Source organism: Phalacrocorax aristotelis, chromosome 9 (assembly GCF_949628215.1).
Source record: "Phalacrocorax aristotelis chromosome 9, bGulAri2.1, whole genome shotgun sequence".
NCBI classification, from domain to species: domain Eukaryota; kingdom Metazoa; phylum Chordata; class Aves; order Suliformes; family Phalacrocoracidae; genus Phalacrocorax; species Phalacrocorax aristotelis.
This window is the reverse complement of record NC_134284.1, coordinates 22,545,311-22,563,505: the sequence shown is the minus strand read 5'-3', so window position 1 is coordinate 22,563,505 and position 18,195 is coordinate 22,545,311. Positions and strand designations below refer to the sequence as shown.

Here is an 18,195-nt window from a genome sequence, read left to right as displayed (position 1 = left end):
AACTAGCTTTAATCCGGTTATCAGGGAGCAGGCCGGCTTTGAGGCTTTTCAGGTAGATGAAGAGCTCCATGAGGCCAAGCAGCGCTCACTCAGGGTTCAGATAATGAAAACAGCCTACTGAAATTCTCCATGGTCAGTGCTGCAGAGAATCTCCCTCCATCTAGGTAGCAAAGCCTAAGTATGGGACAGGAGAGCATTTTCTTCGTGTTCATAAACCCGGACACAGTGGAATGATGTGGCTTTCCCATTTTTGGGATAACGTACCACGGTGTTATGAGAAACAACAGAAGCTTCTTCTGGTAACACCTACAAAACACCTGTTTTGAAAGGATTTCTCAGCTTAAGTTTATAATAAGCCAAAATGACAAATCATTTTAAAGATGTCTAAGAAAAACAAATCTTGGCAATGTAACATTTACTTTGGCATTTTTCCACTTGTATTTCTAAGTCCCTCTTTACAATCACCTACCTTGTTTTTTCACGATAAGGTTTCAGCAGATACAAGTTTACAGTTAAAGGTTTTCAAATACTTGTTAACGATTTAAGATTTTTATATGGGAATGATGACTGGTTATTCACCCCCCTCCCTTTCTAGTAGCTCCCCCCCAAGAAAACTCCCACACACTGGTGCATTTATTTAATGATTTAGTCACTGAAATTGAACAAGTAAATCAGTTGTAAATATAAATTTGGTAAAGTACATTTTCTCCTCACAGAGGACTAATGACATGCCACAGACCTGTGTGCAAAAGAGAGCCTATGAACAATTTTTAGATCATGGAAGCATACCCTAGGGCAGAGGATTAATATCAGAAGTTTCAAACTAAAAAGATAATAAACATGAAATTAAGCTCTGGAAAACAGAAGCACTAAGTACAGTTATATTGTCAGTCATGGTTGTACATCACTACCCCAAAGCTATTACAAAAGCTCTACTAGGCTTCTCCAACTAATATGACTAATCCTTAGCAGGTAGAAGTCAACATAGCTCTACTAAAGTCACTGGAATCTGTGACTTCATGAGAACCGAGGTATCCCAAAGTGGGGCTCCAAAAAACCTAGTGCATATACTTGTCACAAAAGCATGGCAGGATAAAGCAGGATTATTTAAATAAAGATGCACAAATATTGAATAAATCAAGCATACAAAAACTATGAATGTCACAGAATGTTAGTTCAACAGTACTGGTATTTCTAACCAATTGATTTTTAAGAAGTCTACCATTCAGTACATACTTGAAAAGTTACAGCAGAACAATAGATTTATAAAGAGATTTGTACCAGTTTTTAAGTAGAAAATACAAGTTACATCTTCCAGTTTGCATTAGTCTTAGCAAATTTCGTATAGCCTTTGGTTTCAAACCAATACAATGCAATTAACATTACAGTGCTTAGTATTCATTAGGAGAGGATGCTGTACAATTGAGGGAGAAAATGTGAAAAATATGAGTCCAAAAGTACTGTATTATAGAAAGTAAAGGCTGAAGCAAAAATACTCTCGGGTATATCCTGTTCATCATGTAAACACACATTTAGAATAGTAAACAGGCTAAAATGTCTTCCAAGCCTCCCAGTTACGTACATAGATATATATATCATACATCACCTTTAGGAAGTGTACTCCGTGACATCCTATTTCTGTGCTTAACTCATTTGCAATTCGGACAATACATTCATATATTAGCAGTACATTTCATTTATTATTTTGAGTTTGCTGGTTGCCATAGGCAAGGACAGATCAAATAATACTAAGCCTTGCTTTTAACTCAGATACTATCAGTATATAAGCAATGCCCAAATGTTCAAGAACCATCTTTCTTGTTACCAAAGCTGAGAATATTCAGATTTATGTATAGCAAATCAAGCAGAACACTAATTTACCCAATTATTTTTCATTAATTGGGTAGAGCAAGTAATTAGCTTCTAGTTTGAAAAGTAGATATGAAAATTATCAGTAAGCACACACCAAAAAAAAAAAATCACTACATGAATATATAACATTCTGTCTCTCTATATTTCTTGGAGTTTTGAATAATAACACTTTGAAAAGAGACCACGTTTTTTGAATGTTGTAAGAAGCAACTTGCTCACCTACAACAAAAAAGAAACAAAAAGTTTATTCATTTTGCAATTTATCAAAGTGGCTTTCAATAGCATTGCAATATAAGCAAATCCACTTTAGCAAAATGTTATAGAGTAGTACTAGCATGAATTAGATATTAATGCAAGAAATCAAGCTTAAGAAGTTTGTGATTATGTTTTTAAGAAAGACCTCAGTGCCTCATACTAAGAATTCCTTCTAGCATTAAACCTTCCTCACTTCTGGGTGAATCATGACTGACTATCTTTCTTCAAGGCTTCTAGTCTTTGTAGTAATGCATTTCCAAACACCTCTCGATATGCAGGGCTGAGAGAGTCCAATAAGGAGTAGACAGTTTCATGGTACGGAGTTTGCAATCTGTCATCAGTCTGATCAAAATCATAAGCTACTACCTGCAACAAAGAAACCACTGATTAAATTTCTGTGGTTAGGATCACCTTGCAATGAGAAAGATATTGTCACATTTAACATTGTCAGTGAGGGTAGTACAGTAATGTGAGAACAAAAGATACCTTATTTAAATCACAACGTGTGCTTTCTATTATGGTGGCTTAGTGATAATACAGTATTTAGAGAGTTTTAAATACCTTTTGTCGAAAACTTGGAATATTAGTAAAATCTATCATTATGACCTCTGAAATGAAGTCTTACATCTACATGTTTGCACAAAAAATACAAATGGTGCAAAAAGGAGTTGTATATATTCTGTATTACTGACTCATCTGGGTACCCAAGAAACCCAAAGACTGACATACCTATAAAAAATTGCTGCTTCAATCTTCATCATTTTGTGTCTCAAATAAATGCCCAGTTTTTCATCGACTTCCCTTCTTGATTTGTTGGAAGTAACTACTTAAAGTTCTACTTTCTAGGGGAAAACACGTAGAATAGGCTTTCATAAAAGTACAGGAGGAAAAATTATGCTGTTTTGGTGTTACTGAAGTATTTTTCTAGGCACCTTTTGAACAGGATCATTGTTCAAAACAAAGAGGCTTAAGAAATTTTAAACAAATTAGTTTACCCTGAGACCTGCTTCAGTGAGCTCCAGGCAGTATTTGTTCCTTTCCCTGGTCTCCACATTGATATACGCCACATCCTCTGCACAGGGAAGGGTTTTTGAGACAAACATGTTGCTGACAGCAAACAGAACATCATTCACAACAGCTTCGGCTTCTAGTCTCATATCTTTCACATCTGTTCCTTCGAAGTCTCTATAATCAGAATCCTCTTCAAACCCTGTATTATTGGGTAATTCCATAGGGTTGCAGTCAGTCTCCATTCTGCATATGGAAACATTTATTTTAGATTTATCATACCACTACACTCAATAGATATTAACACCATACAACAAGAGCCATATCTTAAGCAGACATATTTAACATTGTCCAAAAAAAGGAAAATGTGAGACCCAGTGACTTCCATAACTCATGAAATGACAGTCCGGAGAACTCAAAACCAAGATGTTGAGAACAACTGCTTAGGAAGGTTACACTTGCACACAAGAAGCAGAATCAGCATCACTGAAGTTGCTCCTTCTCATGCAAGTATCTTGCATGCTGTTGTATAAGACTCTGTTATGATTCAGCAGTAATTAATTCTGCACTTTGCTGATCCCAGAATGCCGTAGGAAGACAAATCAAGGCTGGAAAAACTGAAATCAATAGCTGTAGAAAACAAAAACCTATTGTTGGTGAATTTAAGAAAGGCTTAGAAAACTCTGTGAACTAAATGGGTTATCAGAGACTATAAAGACATATTAACAGCAGCTTTTTGTTTACAGTCACTAAAGAACAATCCTCTTGTGAAGCTTTTATACATACAAATGTCTGTGCGTACATTTCGGAGACCGACAGGGCTGGCCTTTGCAAGCAGCTGTACCAAAGGCGGACAGACGCGGCGGGGGTTACCAGAGCGGCTCCGGCGTTTGCCTCTCAGGTGCCATTGTCACCGCGAGGTAACCGTGTCACCGTGAGCTAGCCTCATGTCACCGTGAGCTATCCCGCACCCCCAGGGACACCCGACCGAGGCCAGCAGGCAAAGCCCCTCAGGACGCAGCTGAGCACCGCTGCCGGGAGGGCGGGGGGCTGGCCATGACCCACCCGCGAGACATTCACAGCGCGAGGTTCATCCCGGCCTGACAAACCCCACCTTGGACCTACGGACAAATTCCAGGGAAACCGAAGGCACCCGGGGAGCTGGCCGCCGAGCTGCGCAGCCTCCCGTCCGCGCTGAATCACTGCGGTTTAATGACAGCAACGCAGCCACGGCTCACACGGGCGCCACCGCCCCGAGCAGCCCCCGGGAGCCACCTACCCGTCCCAGCGGCGGCGGGCGGCCGAAGCCCCGCCGCCCGACCTCAGGCGCCGCTCCGCTCGGCCCGCCCCGCAGCTCTCCCCGGGGCCGCTCGCTGGAGGCGGCCCCGCCGCCACCTGGCCCCAGCGCCGCCCGGCCAGCAGCGGAGACCCTCCGACACGACACCGCCCCCTTCCCCCCCCCACCGCCGCTTCCGCCCCCGCCTCCTCCGCTGCCTTCGCGACGCCACTTCCGCGCAGACGTCACGGTGCCGGTGACGGCGTTCGGCGGGGGGGGATTGGTGGGGAGGAAGGAGACAAACAGCCCCGATCGGCCCGGCCGCCCTCGCCGGCGGCGAGCTGACGCGGGGGGCTTGCCCGCCGGGCCCAGCCCCGTCCCCCACTCCGCGCACCGTTCTGCAGTGCATCGCAGCTGCGGCGGCCCCTCCGCGCCCGCGGGCCGCCGAGAAGATGGCGGCGACGGTGTCCGAGTGAGGATGGAGCTACCTGTCAGCGCCTCTTCTCCCTGAGGGGAGGCGGCGCCGCCCCGCCGGCTGTGCGAAGGGCGGCGGGAAGCCCCTGCGGTGGCCCGCACCGAGCGGCGAGACTGGGCCCGGCGGCTCACCTCCCGCTCTCCGCCCGCTGGAGGCCCCGGCCCCAGCCCCGTCCCGCCGCCCGGCCCCGCGGCCCCCGGCGCGCAGCCGCCATGCCGTGGCCTTTCTCGGAGTCCATCAAGAAAAGGGCCTGCAGGTATCTGCTGCAGAGGTACCTGGGCCACTTTTTGCAGGAGAAGCTCAGCCTGGAGCAGCTCAGCCTGGATCTCTACCAGGGCACCGGCTCCCTGACGCAGGTCCCTCTGGATAAGTGGGTAAGAGATGCTGGCGCTTCACCCCCTCGGCTCCTGCTGCGTCTGAGGGACCAGCTGATTCCCTGCCCCCGGCTGCCACCCACTTTATTTTCAGTACCCAGCCTCCTTTATGTAAAAAGTTACAGCCATAATTAGCATTTCATCCAGGGAGTCCCCCTCTGCTTTGTGAGCATTAAAAAAAAAAAAAAAAAAGAAAATCTGGGCATTTATTACAAATGTGTTTGTCTAGCTACACTTTGGTTTCGTTATTTTTCATGATGAGAAAGGAAACAAAAACTAAAAGAAGGCAAGAGCTGCTAATATTTGAGGGAGAAGGAGTTGCTGTAGCCCTAACTACTAGAAATTGCTGCTGTACTTACTGATGAGCATGTTTACCGACTGCTACTAGAGAGAATAAAAAGATAAAGTAATCCCTGTTCTATCTCTGTGTTGTCTTCATTTTGGAGGCATCTTAGTTCTTACTGACAGAGTTATGCTGAGCTCAGCCCATGTAGATCTCTAAAAATTGTCCCCTAGTCTTGCAACGGTGAAAGCACGTGTTGACAAGTGGAGCTGGTTTTAGCTGGAGTTTGCTTAGCAGGTGGGCTGTCACGCTTTGAACCAGCTGAAGCTTTTTTCCAGTTCCGGTGTGTGTTTTTATATATATGTGTGTGTGCGCGCATGCATTTGTGTCTATACACACACCCATATACATACTTTCAAACTACTGTAGTAATCCAAAGGCCTGTGTCCGTGTATGTAATAGTTCATAAAGTTTCTTGGGTTACTGACCAATGTCACTGAATTCTACCTGCCAGTCAAGTGACTGTCATGAGGAGCCTTTAGCACTGCTGTGCGTCAGTCGTTGGCTCCCAGGGTAGCACAGATGATGAACTAAGGACACAGGCTTGCTGGTGTACGAAGTACTTTCAAAACACGTTTTTACTGTATTAGGCCACACGGGGTACATTTTACAATACTTGTATGTGATGTTTTCTAATAATGCTTTCCCAGTTTTTTTGTGTGGAGATATGTTTTAAAGTGGCAGGAGACAGGCGTTTGCAGAAATACTCAATATTACCAGTGTTTTAGTGTGGGCTTTTTTTGTTGTTTGTTTTCTTTTCTGGTTGTGTCTGCAGCTTGTTTTCTGTGGCAGGCAGTAAGGCTGTGTCGGTTTAATTGAATTATTATGCCCTCTAGTGGGTATCACAACACTCTTCACTAGTCAAAGTGACATTATTTAAAACGTAAATACTTTGAAACAGCAGCAGTTATGGACCAGTACTAAATGAACAGTTAATTATGTATATAGTGATTAAATGCATATACAGTAATGCTTAGGTTGTGTACCCTATTTGTAGATCAGCATTTTTCTTTCCGGCTTGTAAACAATGACATGTTTGAGGTTCTCTGCACGTGACTCTCTCATGTATGACACATTGCAAAAACAGATGTCGCGGAAGTACTACAGCTCTTCCCCCGCCCCCAGTCATTGTAAGCTAGTTCTCTATGAATCACCAGGATGACTGTATTTTTACATATTATCCATTTTTTGGATATTTCTGTTCATCTTAACACTGTGTAGATATTTCAGCCAATAACGTACCTGTTTATAGCTCATAGAGATATGTAGGAACACCTGGGGCTGTTAGTGTAACCCCTTTGCCTCTTGAGACCTGGACTGTTTAGAAAAATCAAGATGTAACCCATGATGTTTGTGGTTGAATTTTAATATACATCAAATAGTACTTTTGCTACCAGAATTACTGTAATTCCAGCTGGAGATTTTGAGTCAAACACATGGGAACATGTCCTGACATGAAGATTGCGCTTCAGTTCTAATATTTCACTAAGAGTGCTCTAATGGCTACTTTCTAGGAATAACTGGCTTGTTTATGAAGTAATTTAGCTATAAGAATACTCAAATTTTTCTTTTTGCTTTTAGACAGTAAATCTCTATTTCAAAGTTATAAGGAACGTGCTAAAATACACTAACTTTTACTGCCATGTATGTTGGTAGCAAAAAGGCATCCGAGATCAGATTTATTCACAATAGCTTTTGGTAACTAGCTTACTTCTTGCTATAGCAAATTACTTTGTAATGGTTCAGTTTAAATGAACCTGTTGTTACCGAAATCGGCAATAAACCTCGTAACACCAACGTAGTGTTAAAAAGCAGGCGTTCTTTATTTATGGCCCCGGATGCATGGGCGATCGCTCCTCCTAACGTGCATACCTGAAAACTCATTGGCAGGACTTAAATACACATACAAATACATAATCATGAAGGGGATGTACGTATGTAAAGTAAAAAGTGGAGGCTTCCGAGGACATAGTAACATACAGTCCCTCCTGTTTGCTCAGACTCTGTTGATCCTGGGGATCTTCTCTGGTGGTCGAGGGGAGGAAGGCCAATAGTTCTCCTCACTTTAACTTTTCACCTTATTCTTCTCGTAAATCTGCCAAACCATAGTACCGGTCTTATCTAGCTTGGTGGTTTGTTCGCTTTCCGGCTTTCCATATGTCGGGTAATCTTTGGCCTTAGAAATGCTAATTTAGTTGTGACAAGCCTTTTCTTATCTCTTTGTCTTCATCCTTAGTTCCTTTTAGTCCTTGAGCCCATCTGCCTGTTCTTTATGTCACATTCCTTGTAGGTCACCTGGCTCCAACCTAAGATACATACTTATCTTGCTAAGATACATTTCACTGCTACCAATTATTCTAAACTACAAATCAAATATTATACCCAAAGTCATCATTAATAACCTACAGGATAATACTGGGTAAAAATAAAAGCGTATATCACTGTGATATTTTCAAATATGGTTTTCGTGCCAAATAATTATTTTTGCCATATCTTATGCTATTACCATATCTGTAATTCTTACATTTAATTTGAAATAAAGTTTTAATGTCACTGAATCTTAATTATTTGATTTTTAAATAGTTTCCCAATAAAACTGTTGGAGGTTCTGTTTCTGCAGAGTTGGTGTCTTTTTCTGCTGCTTGAGTGGACTTTGGAACAAAAACTAGAAAAGGCAAATATACAAGCAAAGTTAATAGCATAAGCAGAGCAACAAGTTAACATGATGAGAAAATTGCACCTGCAGACATAAAAATGAAAAATGTAATTTTCTGAAGATTTTTTTGTTCATTTTTGGTTTTAAATTATTCTATATAATTATAACAATATTTCAAATATAATTAAAATTGAAAGCAACTTTTAAACCCTTATTTTTTAAAAACCTTTTTGATCACAAATTTATGCATTTTTCTCAGGTTAAATCAGTGACGCTGTTCAACACAGGAAGGTCAAAACCGCACCTATTTTGCCAGTTGAAGATTATGTCCTAATATTACAACGACAGTCTTTACTAGGGTCTTGTATATATTAGGAAGTTGCACTCACCAAATTTGATATGTGATTTAGATTGTTTTTTATTTTATTAAAGTAGCCTAGGTATTTCGTGTTCAATAATTCCAGTTTTAACTAAATTTTTGAATCAGGGCACAAGCAAGGATTTGGTGGTTTTTTTTTTTTCTACATAAATGCAAAGAAGCTGTTTCCTTTGAGAATAGGCTCTTTGGATTCTCTACGGATGTCGTAAAAGCTGTATAGTGCAACAAGTAACTCTTTTCTGAGGATTGTGGAAAACTTAAAAATCTGAAGTTACTTCTTCAGAGCCGGTGTTCCATTTTGCTCATCAATTTCACTTAATCAGTATGATACTGAGGGCAATTTGATTGTAGTTTTGTTTATAATGTCACTATAAAGGACTGGATTAACAGAACAGTTTCTCTAGAATATTGGTCTGTCCACTGAGCTTTGATTTTTAAATTAGTGCTGGACATTGTATACATTAAAATATAATTTAGGAATAGCAAGTATTTTATAGAGCGAGAGATTACTTTTGGTTCCATTGTTCCAGTGTCACAGTGAAAGGTAAAATCAACATTACATTGAAACTACATGCTAGTGAAATGCTCTTGCCAAGAAGCCAGGTACTTTTTGTGTTTTACTGTCAGCCTGTTTTCCACTTTCTTCAAGTACTGCCAGAGAAAGAATAGATTAACTTGTGTCAATACTATAGTATTTATAACAGTAAGATAGCACATTTTTGCTATAGTGTAAAAATACAGGTTATACAGCTACAACAGAGAAATCTGTATTATGCTGAAAGCTAAGTGATTATTGTGAAACAAATTATAATGGCATCAAACCACTTGAAAGTGGCCAGTTTATTGTTTTTCTGAGTATAATTCATTTTCTGGTAGCCTCAATGTATTTTATTTGTTATACTCAAAATTATGGATATGATTTTTTCTTTTTAATCATTACTATAACTTTCATTTTATTCTCTTCTAGTGTCTTAATGAGATCCTGGAGTCTGCAGATGCACCTCTGGAAGTCACAGATGGATTTATCCAATCGATTTCTTTATCTGTGCCATGGGGGTCGTTGCTACAGGATAACTGTGCATTAGAAGTAAAAGGATTAGAGATGGTCTTCAGGCCGCGACCAAGGCTTGGTAGGCTTATTTTTTCATTTTCATAAAGGAGATTCTTTACAGTTTTTCAGAGGCAAGAGGCTACGCTTGCTTCAGTCAGTTATTAGCCTTATTTAAAGTGCCATTTAATTTACGTACATCAATGACAGAATGTAGTAAGAAACTGTCAGGTGTTCGTCAATTGGTTGTTGTTCTGTTAAATAAAATGTTTATAACGTTACTACTGTTGTATCTCTTTTCAAACTGTTTCAGAAATACTGAAATGAAACTAATACTGTGTGGAAAGGAGTTTTTGTTAGCTAGGTTGTTTGGGTGTTGTATGCCGAGTGCTGTTAGTCAGCGTTAGTAGCTGGCAATCAGGTGGCAGTAAGAGAACAATGGTGTAAGACTGTGAGCGGGGGTTACAGTGAGCTTCTGGCTTTCTTCAGCAACTTTAGGTTAGAAGATGCATCATTTGTATATTTGGAGAAAAACTAATACATTTTAATTGCTATCACAGTCTGAAATAATGATTTTTAAGTACTCTAAATAATTACTACCTTTGTTTATATTGCTGAGAGGATTGTCTGAGATCTTCTAGCTTGTCTGTATTCATATGAATCTAGCTGATCTATAGACTGTCTTGGTGATAAAATTTCAGTATCAAACCTCTATAAATTCTGTTAAGATGTTATAGCATGTGTACATGGTTTAGTGCATTTTTAGTGTGCAGAAAACTTCGAATGAATATCTGAAGGATTTTAATTTATTTTCCTTTTTATAGTATAGAGAAGATGGAAGAAAATATTTCTTTAAGTCCATCATAAAGAGGAGGAAAAAAGTGCATAAACCCTATTTTCCATCTTTTGCAAGTTACCTTAAGTAACTTGCTTAACTCTGCTTTTCATTCATATTTGTTTAATTGGAGCTACATTTTGAGCAATCTTACTTTCTGATGTAAGATTATTGCTTTGAAAGAATGGTATTATTAGCAGGAAGCTTTATTTATTCACTTGCATCCATTTAATTCTCTTTGATGTACAGAGCTTTGTAATACCATAGGAAGAAAACATGATGCTGGTTTTATCACAGTTTTAAAGCCATATGGATGTTTCCAGACCTGAATGCTAAATGGGCATGTTTTGCATGTTTAACATGTTTGTATTTGTGCTAGTTTTACTTTTGTTTGTCTACACTGGAGTGTTACAGTTGAGGTTGATTAACTTCTCTAATCTAGTTTTATAGTGTTTGCTCGCAATGGGCTTGGCATTAGCTGACAGGAATGCCTCCTCAGTGAAGTTAATCTGGCTCCTAAAAAAACTTTTTCAGCTTAATATGTGCTGTGCTCTCAGATTTTATTATGTCCTATTTATTATGTCAGGTCTGTGTTAGAAATGTAAAATGTGTTCTAATATCTGAAGATAGCATCTTAAACCTTGTTTGGTCTCTCCTCATCTAGGATATGTTTCAAATGGAATAAGAAACCTTAAAATAATTCTTAATAAAAAAAGTTATGTCCTTGATTTCATTTTGCTGATTATGCCTGCAAAATCATACTAAAATAATAAAAGTACATGAGAAATTATTCACTTAAATCAGCACTGAAGATTGGTTATGCTAAATCCTAGTTTCATTTTGTTTATATTGAGTTTTCAAATACCAGACTTACCAGTGCACTCTAAATGGAGTAAAGTAATTTTGAAGTAGTGAAGTGTGTAAAGAGAGATTGTAACTAGATTTGTTTTTAAATATGACTACTTACTAAGCTGTTGAAACTCGTTTCCGGAGGTGCTAAATGCATTATTTTGTTTTGTCTTTATTGTTTCAAAGTGTTCAGAGTCAACTTTATTAAGACTTCTTTTACTCCACAGCATCTGGGTCTGAGCCTATGTATTGGTCAAGTTTTATGACCAGTAGTATGCAGCTTGCAAAAGAGTGTCTTAGTCAAAAATTGACAGATGAACAAGGAGAAGGGTCCCAGCCTTTTGAAGGACTTGAGAAATTTGCAGAAACTATTGAAACAGGTATGAATTAATTATTGTATATCTCAGTTTAAATAAGTTCATCTTGTGTCTCAGTTTTACAATATGGCATGTCATTTGGCATAACTTGTCTCACAGATTTTCACTTGTTACTTGTACAATTTAAACAGGAAGGCAGGACAATTGATCTTATTTTTGAAGGGGGGTAAAGGCCCATTTACTTACTAAAATATGTGTATACTCCTCTCAGTGGACAGAACGAACCCTACTTCAGGGCAAATTGGTGTTTGTTTACACCAGCACAAATCCAGCTAAATCTGTGCTTGAGTGACTGGTGAGATGCCTTAGTTGTGGAGATTCCAATCATACAGACTTAGATTGTTAGTGGTGATGCTGTTGAGGGAGGAAAAAGAGAACGCCTTTTCAGCTATTTTTACACAAAACTGACCTGTTACAACATATGTATCTCAATAATCATACCATGTTAGTAGAAGTACTTTTGAAACTCTGTTTTTTAGTGGTGGTGGCTTTTTTTTTTTTAAGTGGAAGAAACTAAGGGCGTATGATCACATTGTGCAGTGGAGAACCTCATGATGAAACGTCTGAGCTAAGGGAATGTTTAAAATCAGATCTAGAAACAGAACTACTCAGCCAAAGTAGCGTGGTGCTATAGCAACGTATAGGAGTTCAGACATAGTGCACAATGAAGCAGGTACTTTCTCTGAGGATGATCCACACTGAGCCATAGAACAACTTGGTCTGAGTTGTCACTTGCTCAAATATATGTGCATTAAAGGTGTGTTGCTTGGTATGGATGTACATATTAGACATTTAATAGGCGTTTACATTGTCACTTGATGTCTTGTTACATTATTAAACTCAATTGACTGATTATTTCTACTGAAATAAATACTGAGAACTTAAAATTAAAGATGGTTTTAAATTGGTTATAAAACTCATTGTTGAATAACAACTTAAATGCTTGCATGGTATTTTTTGTTTTCTTATTTAAGTTCTCAGAAGAGTGAAAGTTACCTTTTTAGATACAGTTTTGCGAATAGAACATGTGCCGGAAAACTCTAAAAGTGGAACTGCACTTGAAATCAGAATTGAAAGGTAAAAATTTTCTTTTTTAGATCTGTATGGTTTTTTCCCCTAAGGCACTTTCTGCCATTTCCTGTGCAACACATTTCACCCATGCACACCCATTCCTTGTATACAGTCAGACGCCAGCTCTTGAGCACCGCTTTTATAATGCCACTGAGCATTTTCTTTGCTGAACTTCCAGTTAACATGTTTAAGCTAAAGATATTTAACCATCACATTAGAAGACTTCTAGATTTTCCAAAGATAAGTTAATGACCACTTCTGCAGTTAATGAATACCATTTCCCAGATGTTCGACAGTGAATGGGTATTATTGGCAGATCAGGCCCTCTCTTGTGCAAAGGGGTTTTAATATCTTAACAGTTCCTCTTGTTTATTGAAGACTCTTCAATTTTTTTTTCCAGGACTGTATACTGTATCTTTCTTTCTGAAAATATTTAAACTGGAAGATTTTAGGTCCTCTGTGAGCTTTCAGAAAAGCTCATGTGTATTCTGTAGTTACTTTGAAGTTGAATAATGTACATGTTCTTAAAGTATTCTTTCTGACCTATGGGATAGTGTAATCATACTTTCTTGTGAAGTTTTGAAATCATTGTCAAATATAACTGATTCTTACTGAGAAATGCTAATGAAATATATTTGGTTTTAAACATTTATAAATGTCAGTTTGTTATGCTCAATTCAGGAGAGATGTCAGTAAAACTGTAATTATTTTTCTTATGCAAATCCATTCCCAGAACAAACCTCCTTTTCTGTGCTTTAGATTAAAACAAACTGTTAATGTTGTTGTTTTGATGTTTGATACATTTTATTTATGGAAAGGTAGGCATATTTTTCCACTGTAAATTCTGTTATGGGGAGACTTGCATCTTTTTAAGGGTTTACTGTTTATGCTGTCTCAGTATTATAATGTAAGAAATATAATTTAACAGAAAATTTACAGGATTGAAGCCTATTCTCTCAATTTTTAACTTGCATTTTGACACGGCATGTTACTTTCAAGTAGTACTAGACAACAGAAAAATGCTAGATGGCATATTTAGAAAAGAGTTGATTCTGAAGCAAGAACTGTGTGTGTTCTAATGGAAAACTATATATGGAAGTGTTGGGCGGACTCCTTCACTTTGTGGTCAAATCAGACCTAAGTACCAGGATAATACACTAGGATATATTCACACTGGAAGCATGTCACAATTGTCCTGTGGTATCTTGTAGAAAATTAAGATTTCCACCCATTCCTAGAGAGTGGTGGTTTCTCCTTTCAGGACAGTCAATGGAATTGTAAATAGTACGAAGAGAGAGAGCATGTACAAACTTAGAGACTAAATGGCACAATAAAGATAACAATTTGCATGCACCTACCATATTTATTTCGTTGCTTTTGTCTCCCAGAACTATGTACTGTGATGAAACTGCAGATGAGTGCTCTGGAATTAATGTACATCAGCCCACAGCTTTTGCTCACAAGTTACTGCAGCTCTCAGGTGTCTCTTTCTTCTGGGATGAATTTCCTGCATCAGCAAAGTCCTCCCCAGTGTGTTCAGCTACACAGCTGGTAAAATGAAATACATTATATAAGAATGTAAATTGATGAAGGATAGAATATGTTGTTACACTCACATATTAGATTCATTCTGAAGGATATAGGGGTTGAACTTTTACTTCAATTTCAATCTGTGTTCAATAAGTTTCATAATCACTTCCTGTTGATTTTGAGGAGAGGGAAGGAAATAGAGGCTTTAGGACTGAGTAAAATTTTGGATGCATTGTACTGGAATCTGGTTGCAACTTTAAGGTGTAGAAGTCCTCTACAATTCACTATTCTGTGGAAACTTGCTCCACTTTTTTGCCAAGGCCTAATGTTTCACATTTTACATTCCTTGTTTCTTTCATGGTTATCAGTATATGTTTTTAATGACATTGTCAAATTTAGATTTGTGTAAAATGATCATTTGTGTGATAAGTTTATTTGAAATGCTTGTTTGTTTATTTCTTTTTTTTTTCTAATAAGAAATGGGATACGTTCTTACTCATTTCTCTAACATTTTTAAGGCAACTGAACCAAAGCTTTCACCTAGCTGGAATCCAAAAATCATTTATGAGCCACATCCACAATTAACAAGAAACTTGCCAGAAATTACACCTTCTGACCCCGTACAGATCAGTAAGCTGATTGGTAGAATGGAGTTGAGCCTAACATTAAAGCAAAATGAAGTACTTCCTGGAGCTAAGGTTAGTCATGCTTTCCCAGTCTTTAACTAAATTAATACTTATGTAGGATTTTATTTTTTCAACTGAATACAAAAAAAATGGTGAGATTCTCAAGGGGACAGAATCCCCTTAGTTTTATTTTAGATTCTCTGCATTCAAAACTAATATGGATGTCGAATAAGACATCTTTACAATGGGCAGACAACTCAATGGCACACTGAAATCTATTAAAAGAACGTTTCTGTATGTTAGAGATACTGAATTTATATATTGGAGTAACTGCTGAGAAGTTGTTTTGTTTTTGTGAAACTCCTGCTGCTATTCATTTATCCTTTTTTCTTGTAGCACTATGACTTTGCCTATGTATGTGTGGAATGTTTAACTGGTCGATTAAAATAATTTTGGTTTTAAAAGGGTATAATTTACAAGTCAACCTTAAATGATTAATTAGGTTGCAGCATTGCAACATTATAAAACTATTATGAACACTTCTGAATTTTTATACTAAAATCTATAGTAAAATAATAATGTCATATTTAAATGATACTAGTTAATATTTTATATTTTTTACATAAAGATACAAGAAGCAAAGCAGTTTTTTTAAAAATAGGGCTTTACTTTCAAGTGTAACTATGTAAGTAAAATTGTGTAAATATATTCCCCTTGTCTCCAATTATTTTAAAATTGGCTATTTACCTGTCTTGTAGAGTGTACTATAGTCTACAGAAAGCAGAAAGTTTCTACAGCAGTAGAAAAGTGTATGTCCAGCAATTTATAGTCAGTCCTTGTAACTTGTTTATTCAGTTATGAAAAGTCCTTAAGAAGTGAAATAATGTGTTTTGTTTGGTGTGAAATAGAAAAATTCTAGCTATTTCAAAAGTATGACTAGTTAATGTAGTTAACACCTTTAAATTAACTGCTGTCCAAATATTTCTAAAGATCAAAAAATTTCCACTTTGATATAATTGGTTGTATTTTAAGGTAGCCAAAAGAAAACTGTCAAGGTCAGCATTGAGAGTAATTTTTGATAGAAGTTGAATATAATAGAATGCAGAACAGTGGTCTCTGCAAGTTGGGCTTGAGTACAGGCAAAACACTTGGTATGTTAAATAACAGCCATGTCTGAACTAGTGAATGGATATAATACTGCACGACACAATTAAAGGACCTGTTTTTTGATTTATCAGGTAGAGTTCATGCAGATTGGAAAGAACATAGATGCAGTATATTGCTTAGTCTAGGTTAACCTTTTCATTTTTACTCTGGAAACTGAATTATATTAGAACATGTGCTTCAAGCATGTAAACTACAAAATATGCTGTATAAATTCATGTCAAGTATGACACACTTCAATAATTTCATCTTCTTTCAACTCTTTCCAAAAGATAGAAAAAATAGTAGGGAAGAGTATACAGAGCTAACTGATCATTTATTTTCCCTGCTTAGGTAAATATCCCTTAAAGTCTTTATGAGCAGAAGTATATTTTCATATAAATGCATTCCACTGCATGCCTATTTCTTTTTCCCCCATAAGTGTAGTGGATTGACCATGGCTGGCTGTCATACACCCATCCATCTGCTCTCACTTTCACTCCTCAGCAGGACAGGGGGAGAGAATGTGATGAAAAAACTCATGGATTGAGATAAAGACATGGAGACCCCCTAGCAGTTACCATCACAGGCATAACAGACTCGACTTGGGGAAAATTAATTGAATTGATTAGAATGGAGTTGGATGATGAGAGAAACTAAAACACCTTCCCTTCACCTGTTTTTCTTCCCAGGCTCAACTTCACTTCTTTATTCCCAACTCCTGTACCTCCTCACCACCTTGAGCAGTGCAAGTGTGATGGGGAATTGCGGGGTTGCAGCCAGTTCATAACAGTTCCCCTCTGCTGCTCCTTCCTCCTCACATTTTTCCCCTATTCCAGTGTGAGTCTCTCAGGCTGCAGTCCTTCACAGACTGCTTCAGTGTGGGTCCTCTCCATGGGCTACAGTACAGCAGGATAAACCTGCTCCAGCATGGGTTATCCATAAACGACAGCTCCTGGCAGAGAACCTGCTGCTGTGTGGGGTCCTCTCCATGGGTTGGCAGCACCTGCCAGGAGCCTGCTCCTGTGTGCATCTCTACAGGTTACAGCTTACTTCAGGGCACATCTACCTGCTGCAGTATAGGGTCTCCTATGAGCTGCAGCATGGATATCTGCTCTGGTGTGATCTCTTCTGCAGGCTGCAGGGGAATTTCTGCTCTGGCACCTGGAGCTCCTTCGTCCCCTCCTTCTTCACTGACCTTGCTGTTTGCAGGATTGTTTCTCTTCCTGTTTTTCCCTCACTGCCCATGCATCATTCTGCCCTTTCTTAAATATGTCTTCACAGGAACAGCACCACCTTTGCTGATGGGCTCATCTGTGTCCTGAGGTGGGTCCATTACTGGGCCAGCATGGGGCAGACCCTGACCTCTTATCACAGAGGCTGCTTCTGCAGCATACCCTGCTGCCAACACCTGGCTACCTACACCCAATACAATGAGTAATAACCTTGAATGGACCAACGTCTGGGAGTACAGGATTCTAGAATTGAAAAACAATTCTATATAAGTCCTTAGAAATCTATACAAGTCCTTGAGATAAATTTAGCATGAGCTGCTCTCAAAAGATATGTGGCTTGCTTTGTTATATGCTGTATCAAACCAATTAGACTTCTACAAACATCCCACTCTTTATGAAGACAGTATGTGAATTCATTCATCTGTATAATAAAGAGTAGTCACAAAGAGAACCTTTACAACTTTTAAGGTCTACTTCAGAAGGTGCTGATTTCAGTATTTTATAGTTAGTACATAATACTAACTTTATGTTGTTGATTACTTCTGGAATTATTAAAGAAGCAAAACAACTAGCAGGTTAATGATATTCTTGAATTTTCCTATTAAGTGGTTTTGAGTTTATTTTAAACTAATAAACTGTGAGTGATGTCTGCATTTATCCTGCCAAGCTACAGATTGGAAGCAATACAGAATTAAATTACATGCTGTTGTTATGTAGAAGGTGAAGATACTGCTGGAATGGTGGTATCCTTTACAGCATAAAAATCTATTATCAAAATACTTGATTCAAGACTTAAAGAAAAAGTCTGTAAGTGTTCTTGAAGTTTTTTTTCCTCCTCTTTTT

General features: G+C 38.5%; 2 protein-coding genes across 10 annotated transcripts in view; one reads left to right on the top strand and one right to left on the bottom strand.

Moving 5' to 3' along the window:
- Positions 1-628: 628 nt before the first annotated feature.
- Positions 629-5,246, bottom strand: GSKIP (GSK3B interacting protein). 5 transcript variants are annotated; one of them, XM_075103857.1, is made up of 4 exons: positions 4,415-4,541; positions 3,123-3,381; positions 2,321-2,493; positions 629-2,091 (listed from the first exon to the last, which is right to left on the bottom strand). In XM_075103857.1, the coding sequence occupies exons 2-3, from the start codon at positions 3,378-3,380 to the stop codon at positions 2,332-2,334; spliced, it is 420 nt and encodes a 139-aa protein (XP_074959958.1). In that variant the 5' UTR covers position 3,381; positions 4,415-4,541; the 3' UTR covers positions 629-2,091; positions 2,321-2,331. The 5 variants fall into 5 exon arrangements, with proteins under 5 accessions (XP_074959958.1, XP_074959953.1, XP_074959957.1 ...); XM_075103852.1 differs by lacking the exon at positions 4,415-4,541 and adding an exon at positions 3,592-3,766; XM_075103856.1 differs by lacking the exon at positions 4,415-4,541 and adding an exon at positions 5,162-5,246 and having other exon boundaries at positions 629-2,493.
- The window catches only part of ATG2B (autophagy related 2B), a 48,891-nt gene continuing 35,651 nt past the window's right edge, over positions 4,956-18,195 (top strand). For 4 of the 5 annotated variants that reach the window (XM_075103850.1, XM_075103846.1, XM_075103847.1 and 1 more), the window contains exons 1-6: positions 4,956-5,260; positions 9,606-9,768; positions 11,598-11,750; positions 12,722-12,824; positions 14,207-14,369; positions 14,867-15,046. In XM_075103850.1, the coding sequence (XP_074959951.1) occupies positions 5,099-5,260; positions 9,606-9,768; positions 11,598-11,750; positions 12,722-12,824; positions 14,207-14,369; positions 14,867-15,046 (924 nt within the window). In that variant the 5' untranslated portion in view covers positions 4,956-5,098. The remainder of the gene's footprint in view (positions 5,261-9,605; positions 9,769-11,597; positions 11,751-12,721; positions 12,825-14,206; positions 14,370-14,866; positions 15,047-18,195) is intronic. The other variant, XM_075103851.1, reaches the window with a different exon arrangement.

What these genes read in the sequence shown, in the direction of transcription:
- GSKIP (XM_075103852.1), bottom strand. Translation starts at nt 3,656, where the DNA reads ATGCAAGATACTTGCATGAGAAGGAGCAACTTCAGTGATGCTGATTCT. An exon ending in TCTGCTTCTTGTGTGCAAGT is followed by an intron (nt 3,382 to 3,591) that starts GTAACCTTCCTA and finishes TTCCATATGCAG; the next exon opens with AATGGAGACTGACTGCAACC. An exon ending in TCACTGAAGCAGGTCTCAGG is followed by an intron (nt 2,494 to 3,122) that starts GTAAACTAATTT and finishes TCTTTGTTGCAG; the next exon opens with GTAGTAGCTTATGATTTTGA.